The following is a 17,073-nucleotide window of genomic DNA, read 5'->3' on the forward strand; positions in this document are numbered from 1 at the left end:
ATGAGCACTGCTGAAAACATCACATGAAGTGATAGAGCATTAGCAACAGCACAAGTATCTTCTGTTCTGAAAGAAAGTTCCAGTTATCTGCAGCACTACGGAGATAGTAGGCAGCACTCAACTGATGTACAAATACCTTTCTAAACCTGAAAGTTAGCCAGTGCTGGAGATTCTTTAAGTGTGGATCTAGGCTCAGGAATTTGCTGAATTCAAAATACGTAGTTCATGTATAAGTCATCTCATGGCAATGAAGATGCTCCTGTTAATTTTCTGATGGTATAGCTGCTTACTTCTCAGCCACACGTTTTCATATTTGCTTAGATGGTGCTTTTTCAAATGCTGTTGCTTCCAAATGAAATGGCCTAAGGTGGCCTGAATTTGATTGAATCCTGATCCCCAAAAATATAGTGAAAAGAGACTTCTTTGCAGCAAGGGCTGTGAATGATCTAACATCTGGAAGCCCTTTTTAAAAGTATGTTTAGAAGTTATTGTGGAAAAGTTTTTACTTCAGGTTTGATTTCCAATAGTTTGTTATATAGAGAGAGCATTGCGGTTGGTACTAGTAATGAACTTCAATGAGACTTTTGAAGAGAGAGAAAATTATAATGATGAGATTGAGGAAAGGATGATCATTCTAGATTTGATTGGTGTTGATACCCAATCTTTTGCTTTTCTGCTTATTGTGTTCCTGGCAAAGTATTTTTGTAGTGTGGTATTAATTATTGTGTAACCTGTATGAAGGTTCTCTAAAAAGAATTGTTGGTGCTACTCTGACTATTGTTACATGATATTGATTTCAACTGGATTGATTATCAGCTGCTGGACCCTTGGATGCTTCCATGAGGTTTGTATGCATACAAATGAAAAAACAAATGGATCTGTGGAAGAGGACTACCTCTCTGAGTTTAGATTTATTTCTCAGGGACCTTCCTTAAGTACGTCTGATGATGTATATCAGGGTTTAGGTAGCCTATGACTTTCATCAAAACTGTAAAAGACAGTTGCTGGTCCATGTGTTCCTTTTAATACAGTAGTAGCTGAGAAAAGCTGCTTAGTTTCTGCTGAATTTCAGGCTTTCAGAGTGAAGTAAGATGGGCCTAACTCTGAAGTCTTGCTAGTGTTCCTCAGCTTGCTAGTGTTCTCTTATTGGTGCTGTTATGTTGAAAACTGGATGTGCAATATCAGCTACCCAGTCAGTCCAAATGTAATTTTGCTTGTGGGGTGTTGTTTGTACTTACCCATGTTGTTTCCTAGAACCATTATTTACCATGAAAATGGTATGTCAAGGATTGATATATTTATGGCACTACAGCCTTGAAGCAGCTGAAGATGTTAGTGGCCAAGTGCAACCCTTAAAATTATAAGATACAATCCTTAAGGAAGTCCTTTTGGGTTTTTTTGATGAGAAAGCACAGGTCATACCTGCTTTCTTTCTCAGATGCATAAATACTTTATAATTGTGAGTCTGTTGTTAAGCTCGCTTATTTGTTTGTTGGTAGTTTCCAGAAGACCCATTTGACAGTCAGTTGGGTATTTTTTTAACCCCACACCTAAAATGGGATTTGAACTGTCATTCTTTTCATTAGTGTCCAGATGATTTTGTTGTGATTGAGTGGAAATTAGGCAAATGAAGACTTTTAAAGGCTTTTTTTGCAAGGAGAGCTATTTGTTTCATGTAAAAGCTGAATGTAAATTTTTTTCACGTGTTGGAGATCTTTCACAAACTTGAATCAATGTCATTCTTAAGTTTACTTGTCTTCTTGTGGCAGAGAGACCATTTGAAAGCTATTTGAAAACATATATTTCAAAACCAGATGATAGTCTGGATAAGACATTACTTTTTCTGTTTCGTAATTTAAGATTCTGTCATCTGTGCTAGAACTGTACTGTTTTTGAATGGAGTAATTTGGAGTCATCAACTTAACTAGTAATTAAAGCTGTTCTTCCAGATATATGTTTGCAGATGCCATGTCAAGGGAAACGAAATATGCTGTAATCTTCACCAGAGTCTGTAACAAAGTGTGTAAAAATAGCAATGGAAATGTGTCAGTAGAGAAACATTGCTGTTTGTGATCTTCCTCCATTGCTGTGTATTGTAGTTGCAATACAGCTTGTAGACCTTGATGCGTTGTGAAGACACTGTGGAGAAGATGGAATACAGCGTATACTGTGCCTCAGAGCAAAGTATGGCTGCAAAGCTTGTGCTCTAATAAAAGTTCTGATGTAATTGCTGGTTTACAGTATATATGATATGGATGTTATTTGACTCTCCAGGCATATTCAGAGTTCTCTTGAAGTTTGGCCAGAGGGTCTCATGGTGTCTTGCCCTTGAAAAAAGACCTCAGTCCAGAACCTTTCTATGTGTAAAAGATAGAGCAGTAAATCTCATAGTAATCAGTGGCAAATGCAGCAGTATAAGTCCAGAAAATAGAGTACTTAACCTGAAACTGTAACACAAACTCTTAAGAGCATTTTGCTAACAATTGAAAGGTGGTTTTTTCATTCTGGCTGTATTGACTTCATAGGTTGGATGAAATACAAGCCTTTCCTTATGCTTTCCTACTCCTTTAAACTCAGTTATATGTAGTACATTATTTTTCCTTAATTCTGATAACATTTTCAAAATTCTCTGTGATAAAGGGAAATTTGACTGAATTGAGCAGTAGAAAATGTTAGCCTTTTAGATGATCTTTGAGCTTGGCAGCAGGAAAGAAAGTCTCAGGAGGTGTCTTGAAGAAGCAGCTTGTGGAAGATGCTTTGAGAAAAATGAATAGGGAGAAGTTATCCATAGCAATAGTTCTCTGCTCTTTTTCTTGATTGCCCTGTCAAAAGTGCAGAGGATAAAAAAACTTCTGAGGAAGGGTATTTACAAAAAGATTTGTGTAGGGTTAATGTGAAGAGAGGATTTCAAAAACTGATAGTGTTTGGTAGATGAAATAGTGAAATGTGTTCTTAGGCATAAAAACTTCAGTGATGCTTCCTAGCTCTTCTCACTCTATCAAGACAGCATGTGTATTTGTTCAGTTTCAGGCTTTTATTTTAGAAGTTGAATAGTTGTAAGCAGTAAGTTGAATAGTTGTAAGCAGTATGCTCCATAATGTGTGGAAAAGTAATAGTTTTTAACAATTTTAAGAAATGAAAGTAAATATTGCTGCAACACCAGAAGAGAAATTAAGAGGTAGGACTTATGGAGGGAAAAACTGGCAAAATGCATTCAAAACACAAAGAAGTTTCCTCAAAAGCATAAGCTGCTCATTGCACACAAATGAAGCTGTGCGGTCAACAGGGTGAAAGTTCTTAGAAAAGTGAGTAGTAACAGGATTCTGAGCTATTATATTCAGGCCATGCATCAGATGCAAGAGGTAGTCATTTAAATTACCTCAAACCTGAGATAGGAGCTTAATGATGAATCTGTATTAGAAATTTCTGTAATGTGTTTTTAATGAATGCACTTTTATTTTTCAGAGATCCAGCTTATTTTGATGAAAATTGGCTGAACAGAATCAAAACGGAAGTGGGAGATAATTGGAGGCTAAAGGTATTTGACTTTGCTTGTCTGTGAATCTGTATTTCAGTACTTAATACAATACTGTGTCTAAATATTCTCATATTTCTGGATTAGGATCTTGCTTTATAGACAGCATTTTGAATGTTAGGCCACTTTAATTACACTTTTTAAAATTTTGTATTGTCCTGCACAGTTTTAGCAAAGACATTTTGAATTTGAACAGGCTTTGATGATTGAAAATGAAAATATTAAAGTAAACTTTATACATTAATTACCTCTTGTTTTTCAAATATTGAGAGATTTTTTTTTTAATGCACAATGTGAAAGCAGCTTTTATAAAAGCGGCTTCTTTGAGAGGCAGCTGCATAAAAATAGGAACATTATAAGCAATATATTTAAAGAAAAATGGCATGTTGTTTCCTTTTACTTTGTCAGCTCTGCAGAGCTACTAAGTTTTAAGGGAGGAAGTCAGGTTTTTTCTGTGTTTCTACTCAACAGGATTTTTAATCACAGTCTGTCTGCTGGGTCATTTGTATCACATGGCATTCTAGTACTTCTGTGCAAACCTGAAGGAAACAGAATTTGCAAGAACTATGAATGAGGAACATTTTGATTTAGAATGTGAAGAACACAGTCTTACATGCAGATGTTAGTGTAGTTTTTGACCAGTTTTCTTCAGAGAATGATCTCTGTGCTTTTCTAAATTTCCATTTTCAGCCTGACTAATTTGGGGGAAAAAAAATAGTTAAGAATTTACTGTTAGTTCTTGTTTCCTGTAAAACCATTTTGTTCCAGCCACCAAAACTCATTCTGAGCATCTGGGGAAGGACTAAAATGTGAAATGCGCTAGTACTTATAGGCTTGTCTACATCAGTTTCTGAATTGCAGGGACACTCAGAGACAGAATGCTGCCTGAGATAAAGATGGAGTACACCGCTGCTGTTTATGTTTTGACTTGGCCAGGAAACGTGTATCAGCATGGTTTCTGCTGTCTGACCAGCTGTGTGAAGTCTGGAACGCTTTAGAATGTTTTGTCTGCTAGGGCTGCCAGCAAAAGTGAGGGTACATTGATGAGGATGTGTTGAGTGACTACCGAGTAAGAGACTTGATCCCTAAAAAACCTTTGGGACTCCTTTGGCATCTGCTGCATGTAGAGCACTTAATATAAATTAACTTCTCAAAGAATTGTATGGAAATGCAGGTGAATAGCTGGATACAAGGTCTTACTTATCTGTAAAATATTTTTGGGGTTTTTTCCCTATGGAATAGTGAAGTCTTGGCTGTTAAATGTGGAGGATAACAAACTGAGAACTGTTGGTTATAATAGCATTTGAGCTATTTGAATGTGGAGCAGCAACTTCTATAACTATCATATGAGGAATAAATATTATATGTCTCCCACCAGTTTGGCAGATGTAAAAGCTTAGCAGGTGTGAAAAAGAAAAAAAAAAAAAAGCTGAACAATCTAGTAACTTCCTTATGTGACTTAGGTTGGCAAGGCATCAGGTCAAATTTCAGTTTCTGGCTGATGTAATTCCATCTTGTTTTTCAAGTGTCGATGAAAACAAGAACTAAAGACTGATTTTTTGTTTTGTTTAAGAAATATGTATAATTCAGCTTTTTCTGCACATTTTTATAGACCACTTCCCTTTACATGAAGAAACTAAAAGGCAATTGTGTAATACTTTAATTCTTGTTTTTTAATCTGGAAGTAATCCTATACTTTGCCAACTGTTCTTTATATGTGAGTAAACATTATTAGTAGTCTAGTTTTCCAAATGTCTATCATCCAGTCCTTCATTTAAAGTCTAGCTTGTAGGAACACTTCAATCTGTGCATTTCTATTAATAGAATTGTTCAGCTTGGAAAAGACTTAAGATCAAGTTAACTGTACCAAGTCCACACTAAACTATGATGCTCCACGTCTACACCTCTTCTAAACACCTTCAGGGATAGTAATTCAACTACTTCCCCGGGCAGCCTGTTCCAGTGCTTGACAATGCCTTTGGTGAAGAAATTTTTCATAATACCCAATTTTAACTTCCCCTGGTGCAATTTCCTCTTGTCCTGTCATTTGCTAACTGGGAGAAGAGACTGACCCTCACCTCACTACAACCTCCTTTTAGAAATATATTCATTACTGGATTTAATATGTGGGCATCATAGTTGCATGACTCTGGAATATAGCTTTCCCATACTTTATGGAGTGCCATGAAAAGTGATAATTGGATTATCCCATGTGTTGTGGTAATGAGCTACATTGTTTTCTTGTTGCTAAACGTGTTTACTGTTTGATGCCATCAGAGCCATCTGGTGTAACAGTCACCACTTGTTCAAACTCTTGGTGTCGTGAACCACGTAAAGGAGCTGATCTAGTAGGGGAAATATAGAAAGACAATCTACATGTAATGTGTAGGAAGTTTTGTGAAACAGTGGTTAGGAGGACTGGTAGAGATTAGTGTAGGTTTTGTACAGCCTGCCTAACCATTGTTCATGGAAGTACTCAGAAAATTATAGAATTATAGAGTTGTTAAGTTTGGGAAAGACCTTTAAGATTGAGTTCACCTGTCAATCTAGCACCACCACTGTGTTCACCACAACCCATTTTGTCACCAAGTGCCATATCTGCACCTTTTTTGAATACTTCCAATACTTTCTACTATTTTGCTAGGCAGTTTGTTCCAATGCTCTACAATGCTTTCTGTGAAAATCTTTTACCTAACATTTAACCTAAAACTTGCCTGATGCCACTTGAGACAGTTTCTTCTTGTCCTGTCACTTGTTATGTGGGAGAAGGTAATGAGTGATGTGATTGCTAATTTTGAATTGTGTGTTGTCCTCTGTAGAGAAGAAACAAGAACATAAGGCTAAGATTTTTTTGGGGAAGGGGGCGGGAGGGGGATGCACGGGTTTCGTTAGTTTGGTTTTTTTAGCATTTTGCTTTCTGATAACTGTAGTGTTTTTGCTGTTTCTGTACCATTTGAAAAAAACCGCACAGGGATGTTTTTAAATTCTTGGTTTTAGGGCAAGTTGCCAGACTCCAGAAATTGAGTAATGCACAGGATAGAAAAAGGGAAATGCTAAAACTTGGGGAGCTTGCAAAATAGGAACCATTCAGCAAGCATTGTGGTTCTTAAGAGCTAACCATATCTTTGTCTACTGTATTTAGTAGAGAAATGTTGTTATTTCTTCAGGTGTAAAATTTCATGCTTATAGCATACGTCAATGTACATAGTAGTGTGTGTTTTCCCTTGGGCAACAAAAAGACTTTTCACTGCTGCCTCTGCAATTTTATGAGGGTTTACAAAAATAAAAAAGCAAAGCCAATAACTCTTTTCTCCTGTACAATGAACACTTCTGTGTAGTCCAAATTTAATTTGTGTACAACATAGTATTTAATGGCTGAGGAAGATGATATCTTGAACATAAAACCTATACTGAAAACGAAAAGCAGCTTAGAAAATAATTTGATTGCCAAAATTTTGCAGGAATGAAATATCCTAATCAAGAAAAAAATTACTGATTTGATTCATTTGGATCAGTTTTGGCAAAACCGAATAAAGTGTTGGCTCTGTGATGGGGGGCATAAAAGTCCCTCTTTCCCCCCCACCCTCTTTCATTCAGTGTGGAAAGCTTAGGGAGGAAAGGAGGAAATTGTTCAGCTTGATTTCTGACTTCTGAACTTTTCATTTTGGCGTTCAGATTATAGCATCAATTTAAAGTACAGTTTTATTTATGTTTGTAGTAGCAAGCTGTGTTAGTCTTGTGAACCTTCACTCCCTAGTCTTTCCCTGGGTTCCACCTATAATGAGTGATGAGACACTTTCCTGCAAAATGCAGTTTAAATCAGAAACCTGTGAGAGTAGTACAAACAGTGAACACACATGCTCCCTCCCCTTCTTGGTGTGTGTGCATACACACCCACATGCCCCTGCCCACATACCCCCTGTCCCACCTGTTAACTGCAAATGGATAAAAATGTACCATAATGAGATATCTAAGGCTTATTGGTTAAGAATTCCCACACCACTTGAAAGTGTGCGGTAGCAACATTTCCAGAGGTTATTCAAGATTTGAAATTAAAAAAAGAAAAGCCAATTTACACAGAGCTGCAGCACAAACAGGGTTTCCAGTCATACATGTGATATAAGGGTAATGCAAAATTGGAGACTGGCTGCAATAATGTTGGAGAAAAACCAGGAAGCTGGATAACCCATGCTTGCTTTTTGTCAACAATCACAAGCTTAAGGGCATTTTCTATTGCCCATGTCATTGGCCTTTCCCTTTGTTACACAACTATATTAGTAAAGAGAGAAATCTAGACAGACTGCACTTACAAACCTGAGATGGGAAACAGTAAGCAAGTTGTAATTAATAGAGATTTTATATGACAAGTGAGAATAAAAGAAAAACAGGAGAAAAAAATCAAGCAACCATTAAGTCTTATGGTGTTGGCAGATCACATGGTCTCTGCTTTCATTCCAGTCAGTTTATCAGGTTAATGCTGTGTAATAAGGGTCAGTGTCATACTGAGCACTGTGTGCTTAGTATGTAGTGCTGTACTAAGCCAAGATGGCTGTTAGCAGCGAGAGTAATGATATTTTGACATAGAGAACACCCACACAACTCTGCTGTGGGTATTAGTGAAATGTAGGTGTTCAAAGCACTGAGAATATTGAGGTTGCAACAATATTCTCAGATGGTAAGGAGATTGAAAATGGATAGAGGTTTGTCTAGAAATACTTATTGGTCCATCTTTTGTGAATTAGATGCAAGAGATTTCTCAGGTGAAACAAAGCAACAAATTTCTGAGGTGAAATAAAGCGTAGTGGTCACTGTTTTTACCCCAGTAAACTTCACATCTTTTCCAGCAGAAGTATGGCTGCAGGGAATGAATGATAAAGGTGTTGGGAGGGTAGCGTCTATATTTTTATGGAAAAGCAAGAACTCAGGTTGCTGATACAAGCAAATAGGCATCCCATGGGCTGACATCTGAACGATGGTTTAATACTTTATAGTCATAATCTGTATTGACAATTCTGTCTGTTGTGGTCTGACATTATGTAATTTAATGGTCATTGTTAACTACAGTTAGGTTTTTCTATTAGCTTAAGAAAGTGAAAAGTAACTCTGAACAACTTTCACCTCTGTGACTTAGAATTCTGATCTAATTGGTTGTCTTTAACACTTTCTTAGGCTGTTGTTGGTTTTCATTTAGCTGCTTGAGGTCTTAGTTTCATATGCTTTGATGTCATAAATGTTGCTGGAACTACTCAGTTCAATTTCAAAGTACAAAATATTAGTGGTAGTTTGCCTGTGATGATCCCCTCTCTGCCAGGGGCAGTAAAATCATCTATGTTTATTGACTGCAAGCAAGTTAAGAAAAAAATTGAGTGCTGTTTGAGTAATACTGAAGATCATGGTTAAGTTTAAGTCAGTCTTAGTCTTAAAAGAAGTCTATAAAGAAGCTGCTTTAACCTCACAGTTGTCTGATTGTGCAAAGTACAAAGACGTCACAGTTAATTCTTAAAAATAAGCTCCCTGGTACTGTTGATTGACAGTGGGATGAAACTGGATGGCAAAGATTTCTTTTTCAGTTTATTTGTTGTTCTCTTCTTTCAAGGATGCTGCCCTATAAGCTCTTTTTCATTATGGATTTTGATCAATATTGGTTTTGTTTCAGTATCTTGACTCCAAGCACTATGAAAGTTGCATTGAGGAAGGTGGCTCTTTGTGTTTTAGGAATTTTAATTCAAAAATACTTACAAAGAGAGGGGGAAAGAAGTATGTCACAGGTTTCCATTTGGTTTCTCATTTTTTTGGGATTATCTTCAAGTTCAAGGTTCCTCACAAATGTTCTCATCGATAAACTGGACTTAAATTCTGCAACATGGCCCTTGTGTTTCCGTGGCTCTTTCTGCAGCAGACTCAGGTAAATTATAAACCAGAAGATTTTAGTTAATCAAGTTTGAAAATAAAATTCCAATCAGTGCAGTATTCTTTGTGATGATTTGATATAAAAGTAAAATGTCTTAATTTCTTTAAATTCTTAAATCTGTTGCAGACTTTGGTTATGATTATGCATTGCCTTTGAGTGGTGGTCTTGGTTGTTGTTGGGCAGACACCTAGGAAAAAGTTGCAGCTCTTATAGAACCATGCTGTGTTGTGTGTAATAATACAGAAAAAGTATGTGCTTTGGTGTAGAAGGTGTAAACTGCCTGTTATGCCATTTAGGGAGTGACAATAAATGTTCTTATATACATGCTATAATGTGGCATCTGCAGTTCTCATTCTAGGTTATCAGGGTATTTGATGTGTCACTTTCCCAGTCTAAATGAATTTTTGTTTCTTGGATGACTTAAAATTCAGTTATTATGGAGACAGTCAGAATGTTCCTTTATCTTAATAAGGAATCAACTTCTGCCACTTCTTTCCAAAAGGGAGTGTATTAATAGGAGTCAGGTAATCAGATTGTTATAATTTTGGTGTTCTTGGCAAAAATCTTCTACTGTGTGTATCCTGTTCCTTTCTTGAGTCTGAAATTTACTTTCATCACCTCATTTTGTTTGTTGACCATATTGAAGTGTTGGGTTTGTCCCTGGATTTCAGTATCACATTTCCTAACAGCCATTGGGTAGTTTGAAAGGTAAATAATTTCTGTCAGTGGACAGAATCTCCTAACTGGATATTTCTGGAATGCAGTCAAGAATATAAAATATATGGTGGGCTTAAAAGGCAATTAGAACTTGAGTGGTTTTGCTCTCCCTTCATTGTAGTTCCACAGTTTGCTGCTGTGGCTGCTGCTGTCAGTGAGAGAACTTTGTGAATCCTGTTTATATTGGTTTTAGTCTTTGCAGATTCTATTTAAACTTCAGTTGTGCAATCATGTAGGTTGGTAAAGATCCTTAAGATCACAGAATCCAACCATATACTGCCAAGTCCACCAGTAAGTCATGTCCCAGTGTACCACGTCTACACAGCTCTTTGCACGCCTCAAGGAGGGTGACTCAGTCATGTCCTGGGTAGCCTGTTACAATGCTTGATAACCCTTTCTGATAAAGAGATGTTTCCTGATACTCTTCCTAGCAAAACTTGAAGCCTTTTCCTCTTGTCCCATCTCTTGTTACCTGGGAGAAGAGGCTGACCCCCACCTGACTATAGCCTCCTTTCAGGGAGTTGTAGTGATAAAGTCACCCCTGAGCCTCCTTTTCTCCAAGCTAAACAACCGCAGCTCCCTCAGCCACTTCTGTGTCCCAGGAAACAGTGTGCTGCTTCTATTATCTAAATTTCTTAAATACTTGAACAGTAATTGTTGGTAAGCTCTAGCAGCTACTTTCAGCAAAGATTCTTTTTTTTGCCTCTGAATTTCACCTGTGAGACCCATGGGCATTTTTTAAATTTTAAATACACTATTTCCAGAGACAATGCAAATGAATTTTTCTGGGAAGGGGACAATACTCAGTATTAGAGGAATTTGACATACATTCTGTACAGCAGGAGGTACTTAACTAATACCATTGATTATGCGAGTGAACAGAAGCTACCTTTGTATAGCAGTGAAGTCATCTGGGAGAAATGTAAATTTTGCGAGATACTGTAAAGCAGACATTCATTTGTGAAAACTGAGAGGAGGGACAGAGAATGACAAGAACAAAAACAAAAGAGCTAAGAGGAATAATTAATAAGAAAAACAACAAATTGAACTTATAAGGGTTGAGAATAAAGGCTGATATTGAGCAGTGGCTGATTTTGGTTTGGAAGAAGAGGTTTATCTCTGCAGAAAGTAGATTACTAGGACACTTCAAGAGAAGAAAGGAGGGAAATAATGTTTCAACTTCTGGATGCAAAAATAATCCTAAGATAAACAAGTACCTAAAAACATTCATGCCGTGGGATCTGATTTAAAGCCTATCCAAGACAATGTTATATTTTTCATAAATTTCAATGGGTTCTGTGAATCATAAAGATTTGTAATCACATCTGGAAGTCTGGTCATAAGGTCCTCTTGCATAACTTTCATGATTCTACATTTAATTGTGCGTAAATAGAGGTAATTATATCCTTCTTTAGTGTGATTCTTCTGTGATTACCCACTTTATGATAATTTTTCTGTAAGATAAATTCTGTAAGAATTTATTGTATTTCCTCTTTCTTGTCAAATAGGTAAGCAACCTGAAGAAAATTTTAAAAGGAATATTGGATTACAACCATGAGGTAAGAACCATTTGAACTAATCTTCATCTGCTTGCCTTTTGAATTACATATTTTAGTTAACCTGTGGAAGATAAATTGTATTCTGCAGGTAAAGTTCTGACGTTTTCTTGCAAACCTTTTGGCATGTGTAGTGATTCATGGCCTATTCCCTAGTCTTGGCCTTTAAACCTTCTCACCTGCTTTATTGAATACTCCGAAGTACCAGGGAAAAATTATATGCAAATTTTTTCATGTGAAGAATAGATGGCTTTACTGACTATGTTCTGATGATGGACTTTGTGTCTGATGTACTGTAATGCACCAGTGTCTGATTTTTTTTCCTTCCTCCTCTGCAGCTAAAGTCTGCTCTTTTCCTTAATTTTCTCTTGACGAGAGTGAGTGAAGACCATTTCTAGCCTCTCCCTGCATTAAGATTTTAAATGAAATATTTTAATTCAGTTGTATTGGATTCAGTCTTTGTCATTCTCTCTTATTTTGAGCAAACTCAGCCCTTAATTACTCCAGAGGAGACAATATTTTTTCTTCAGCTGAAATATGCTTTCACTGATGTTTGAGACTAATTGATCTGTACAGGTGGCAGCACAAAATCTATGATATGCGTGTTCTAGACATTGCTTGTTTCAAAATACTGTCTTCTCATAAATACCACAGAGATTAAGTTATTTATTAAAAAAATGAAGTACTTCAGAAAGAAAAATTTAGTCTTGGGAGGTCATCTTCAGTAAATTATTAGGTATCCATGTTTTAATAAATGTTGAAAAGTGATGATTAAGCAACCTGGTCATGACTAGGTACACTAAAAAGAAACAGATCAGGTTTTTGTCAGGGAAAATTGATATTACTAAGATAAAGTGACGTAAGCTTTTTTTGGTTGGTTAGTGTGTATGATGATTAAGTCTCTGGTGTCAAAACTTTACTATTAGGCAAGTTCTGAGCGGATTCAAGCTGATTAATTTCTGTAAAGGTAGTGCACATTTATAAATCTCACTGGATTTTGGTTTGGGTTGGTTTTTTCCTGCTGAGGCAGTGCTGGAGCTGATGGTAGGGGTAATCTGGATTCTAGTAATGAATTCTGCTTTTGTTTTCCTCAACGTTGTTCCCTCCCTCACTATGAAAAGGTAGATATATTTATGGATTTTACCTGATGTAGTTAAAAGCATTTGAAAAATGTGTATGCTAATATTGTTCACCCTCAAAAATTTGGAAATTTGTATTGCATTCAGAAGAACAATCAGTAAAAATGCTACATTTGCTGTCTTTGTCTGTTAAAGTGTAGAAGAATAAGAAGCCCAAGTTAACTATAGTTTTCATGCTTTGTTCTACCTCAGTTAATCTTGCTGCAGACCTCCGCTGCTCTGAACTAAAACGTAATATTTTTGTAAATGTATAATTCTTTTGTCTATCGAAAATGGGTTAAATGCTCTTTTTCATCTCAAGATAGTTTTTATAGAGTCTATCCTTTCATTTTCCTATTTCTTTCGGTGCTTTTGATGGTTTTTTTTTGGTTTTTCTTTAATTTTTTTCTCTTGTTGATTTCAAACTCTGTTCACACCTTCACATCCTTGGCTTCTTCCTAGAGCCTGCCAATTTGCCTCTTCCCTTCCGGTTTCCTCAACAGGAATTTTATCGTCAGTGACTATGAAGTCACTGTAGGGTTGTTAACTTAAACCCACCATTGCATTTGAAAGAATTTCAGGAACTACAGATCAACATATAAATGCATACCAGAATCAAAACACATTGTATTTTCTGTTAATGCAGTCCGTGTATGGTGGTAATATTTTCCATTGTGGTTGATGTGTTCACAGAATTCTTTTGACCTAAAGAAAGTCTTTTTCAACAAGAGTGAATCTTTAAAGTATGCAGAGATTTTAAGTAGTGTTCTTTAAAGTATGCAGAGATTTTTAGTAGTGTTTTTAGTTGAGATTTTTAGTAGTTAATTCTTTGAGAAAACTGCTGAAAAATCCTACATTCCACAACACAAAACAAACTGTACATAATCAGAACAAAACCACAACACTTCCACAAAACCCAGCCCTACTAAACTTTACAATAGCTTGTTTTTTTTTATTCTTTCTATAAGCTATGTTTTTTGTAAGTGCCTTAACCTGATTTCTGTTTTTCTTGGGTATTGCACAAAAAAGAGCATGCAGCAAACACATGACTGATTCCCTCTATATAGTCATTGTTTCCTTATTGCACCCTGTTTAAGAAGTTACAGTTTCTTTTTATCTGCAATTAGTGTGTCAGTGATGTGTTTAATTCCAAATTTCATATTCATATTTTCAACCCCCTGTTCAGTAAAGAGCAATTTAGCAGAATTGTCTAGTTCCTTCTACTGCCAATCATTAATCCGTAATGATCTTTAATGATAAATCAGATAACCCTAATAGCGAGTCACACGGCCTTTTGTTTTGCAGGGTTTTTTCTTTCTTTCTGCATGTGGGCTGTTTAATTACATATCATTGTACTACTACCTCAGATTCTCTTCCATGGAACAGCTTTCTTAGCTGTAAGACTTGCCAGATTTCCTTAAAATTGCTAAAAGTGTGAGGTCTAGTGATTTGGGTTTTTTGCCGTCTTGTATTTGTCACCTGTCAGTGTTAGATATATGTGTTGTATAGCTGAAACATTTACTGTTTCAACATTTAATTTTTTAAGAAAGAATCTTGCTAAGTGTTTTTCTAGTAGTTGTTATCTTTTCCCAAATATTATTTGTATCAAACGGTATGATTTTATACTGGGATGTTATGTTAAGCAATTTGTTTTGTTTTGAAGGTGTATTCAAAACTATAGTAAAGTAAGAGTGAATTGTTGTCATTGATTCTGAATCATCTTTGTGTGTACATGTGCAGCAGTAAAGCAATGTATGCGCCTTGTCTTTATGCAGATTCTAGGACAACAGATAAATGACTTCACTCTTCCTGATGTTAACCTGATTGGAGAGCATGCTGATGCTGCAGAGCTTGGGAGGATGCTTCAACTTATTTTGGGATGTGCTGTGAATTGTGAACAGAAGCAAGGTAATAAATTTTGAAACCATGTTTTCTTGGTTATTGTGCAACTATGAAGGAGAAAAATTACATTTCTTGTGTTTCTGTCAGAAACAGATTTTTTTTTTTTTAAATAAAAATTATTACATTAGTTGTACAGATAGTAACTGTTTTTTTGTTGTGAGCTTCACTGCTTTTGGAGACTCAGACTGGAATTGGATTTACTTCCAAGATACATATTTTCAGTTTTGGTTTGCTGAACTGAAAAATCAGTCTACAAAGAAAAAAAAAATCATGGATAAACCTTTTAACCATTTATGAGGTAGATCAGGATAGTTAAGAATGGAAAAATGTGATTATTGCATTATTCAGGATAACTTGATTGTAGGGATGCACTCCAGGCATCATTTTACTACATGGCCAAAAGCTATCAGTGTGACTGGTGCTTGGTCTGATGATATGTCCTGTGTGAACTGGATTTCTGTAGTTTCTGAGATGTTTCTATGGGGTTGGCAGATAGGAGAAAGTAATGCTGGCAACCATGCCCTTTTGGGTAACAGCTGAAGATGGTACACGATAAGGTCATCCAAAAAGTCACTTCAGGCCAATTGCCAGACAATTGAATCCCACTTTAGCAGTCCCTGAAGGAAACTCCTCTCTCTCTACCCAAGGGACACTGACTGTAATTCAGACCTGCACAAATACAGTAGAGGCCCATTTGTCTTTCTTGAAGGTGCAGAGAGGATGTGATGAACACTGGAGATGTTTGTTAGATCTCTAGACATGTGCTAGATCTCATGTTCTAACCTTGCCTTGGGTGCAGGCTGTGAACTGCCAGTTACCTTAAATTACACTTCATTCAAGCCAGATGAAGGTAATGGCAAATGCAAACATTTATTCTAAATAATTTAAACAAGAAACACAGCCATGTGTTGGAAAATAAGATTTTTTTTTTTACTGTATTTGTGTGACAGTTGCATCAAATAAGTGTGTCTTCTACATGTAGCTCATTTTGTGTTTGTGGGCTGCCAAGGCTTTAGGCCTTTTATCTTCCTCTTGCTTGGTGCATCTTAACTTTACAGCTAGTTTCCCCTTTCCAGTTTTCCTAGGTGGCTAAATCACTTTAATTTCTCCTTCTGAAATTACTTCTTTTCTCTTAACTAGGAGGTTGTCTGGCTATCCTATTAATTAAAATAGGAGTAGTGTTCTTCCACAAGTACATAAATAACTCTGGTTTATTAAACCTCCTGTCATCTCTGTTTTATATAAAATTATCTTCCTTTTGGTGACTCTTTTTCATTTTCAAGTGGGAAATATATCTTGATCTTGTGTTCCCTTAACTTTTTCAGTCTGGACATTAAAAATGCACATTTGAAATACCAGAACAATCTGTACTTTGAACAAGATTCAGCATGAGCAAATTACCCACTTGAAGGTGACTTTTTCCCCAGCATCTTTCTCTTAATCACATCATTAAAAGAATAAAGGAGATGATGTTTGACTAGAAACTGTATTGTACTGGACAAGTAATTTACTCCTTGACTTAGTCTAAATGTCAGAATTTGTTCTTCTGGCAACTGTATCGTCTTCCAAGGTGACTCTTGTGTGGCTCACATGTACACATAGCTGAGAACTTAAAAAGTGGAGGGGACGTCATTTGTGATGTACTACAGAAATAAGAACGGACTCCAAAAATGAGCATGAAAATGCTTTAAAATGAGGATGCTGTAGGAAGGCAGGCTTGTTACCTTTACACTTACAAAAAAGGACAACCTATGCATGGATCATGTACCTCAACAGCCTGAACAGTTTGGGAACAAAGTGAGAAAAGGATAAAAGTAGTTCTTCGAGAAGTGTGAGATGCCAGGGAAGGAAAAAAGGTAATCATGTACTTTTTTCATTGTACTTTTTTCATTGTTGAATACAAATAAGCCTGGATTTGGATCTGAACAGACTTGCAGTAAAATCTTGTTGAATTTGTTGGGGTGGAACTTGACTGGTGCATATACATTTCAGTGTCATCCATGGCATCTAGTCATTTTGTAGGAAGGATGCAATTTCTGGTCTTACCTTCTATGACTTGAGTTTCAACATTGACATTTCAGAATGCTTTTATTTTCAGAGTACATCCAGACCATAATGATGATGGAAGAATCAGTTCAACATGTTGTCATGACAGCCATTCAGGAGGTATGCTGGGATGCCCACAGTGTGTGAAAGTTCAGTCTTGTATTATTTTACATTAGTACGCTTTTTCCCACTTAGAAAAACTTAGTTGAAAGTAAAGAAAATAAGGGGCATAGATGTTGCCTTTATACAGTGGAAAATTTCTTATTTTTCCGTATAAAAATCTTGGTA

At 36.3% G+C, this 17,073-nt stretch overlaps 1 protein-coding gene across 4 annotated transcripts in view; it reads left to right on the plus strand.

The window, feature by feature from the left end:
• The window catches only part of HOOK3 (hook microtubule tethering protein 3), an 87,348-nt gene that overhangs the window by 19,321 nt on the left and 50,954 nt on the right, over positions 1-17,073 (plus strand). For 2 of the 4 annotated variants that reach the window (XM_084225759.1, XM_084225760.1), the window contains exons 3-6: positions 3,466-3,538; positions 11,672-11,722; positions 14,613-14,745; positions 16,838-16,905. In XM_084225759.1, coding sequence (XP_084081885.1) covers positions 3,466-3,538; positions 11,672-11,722; positions 14,613-14,745; positions 16,838-16,905 — 325 coding nt within the window. Of the gene's footprint in view, positions 1-3,465; positions 3,539-9,333; positions 9,441-11,671; positions 11,723-14,612; positions 14,746-16,481; positions 16,596-16,837; positions 16,906-17,073 lie in introns of those variants that run through there. The other 2 variants (XM_084225761.1, XM_084225762.1) reach the window with 2 other exon arrangements.

The sequence above is a fragment of the Fringilla coelebs genome (genome assembly GCF_963513975.1).
Source record: "Fringilla coelebs genome assembly, chromosome: Z".
Taxonomy (NCBI): Eukaryota; Metazoa; Chordata; class Aves; order Passeriformes; family Fringillidae; genus Fringilla; species Fringilla coelebs.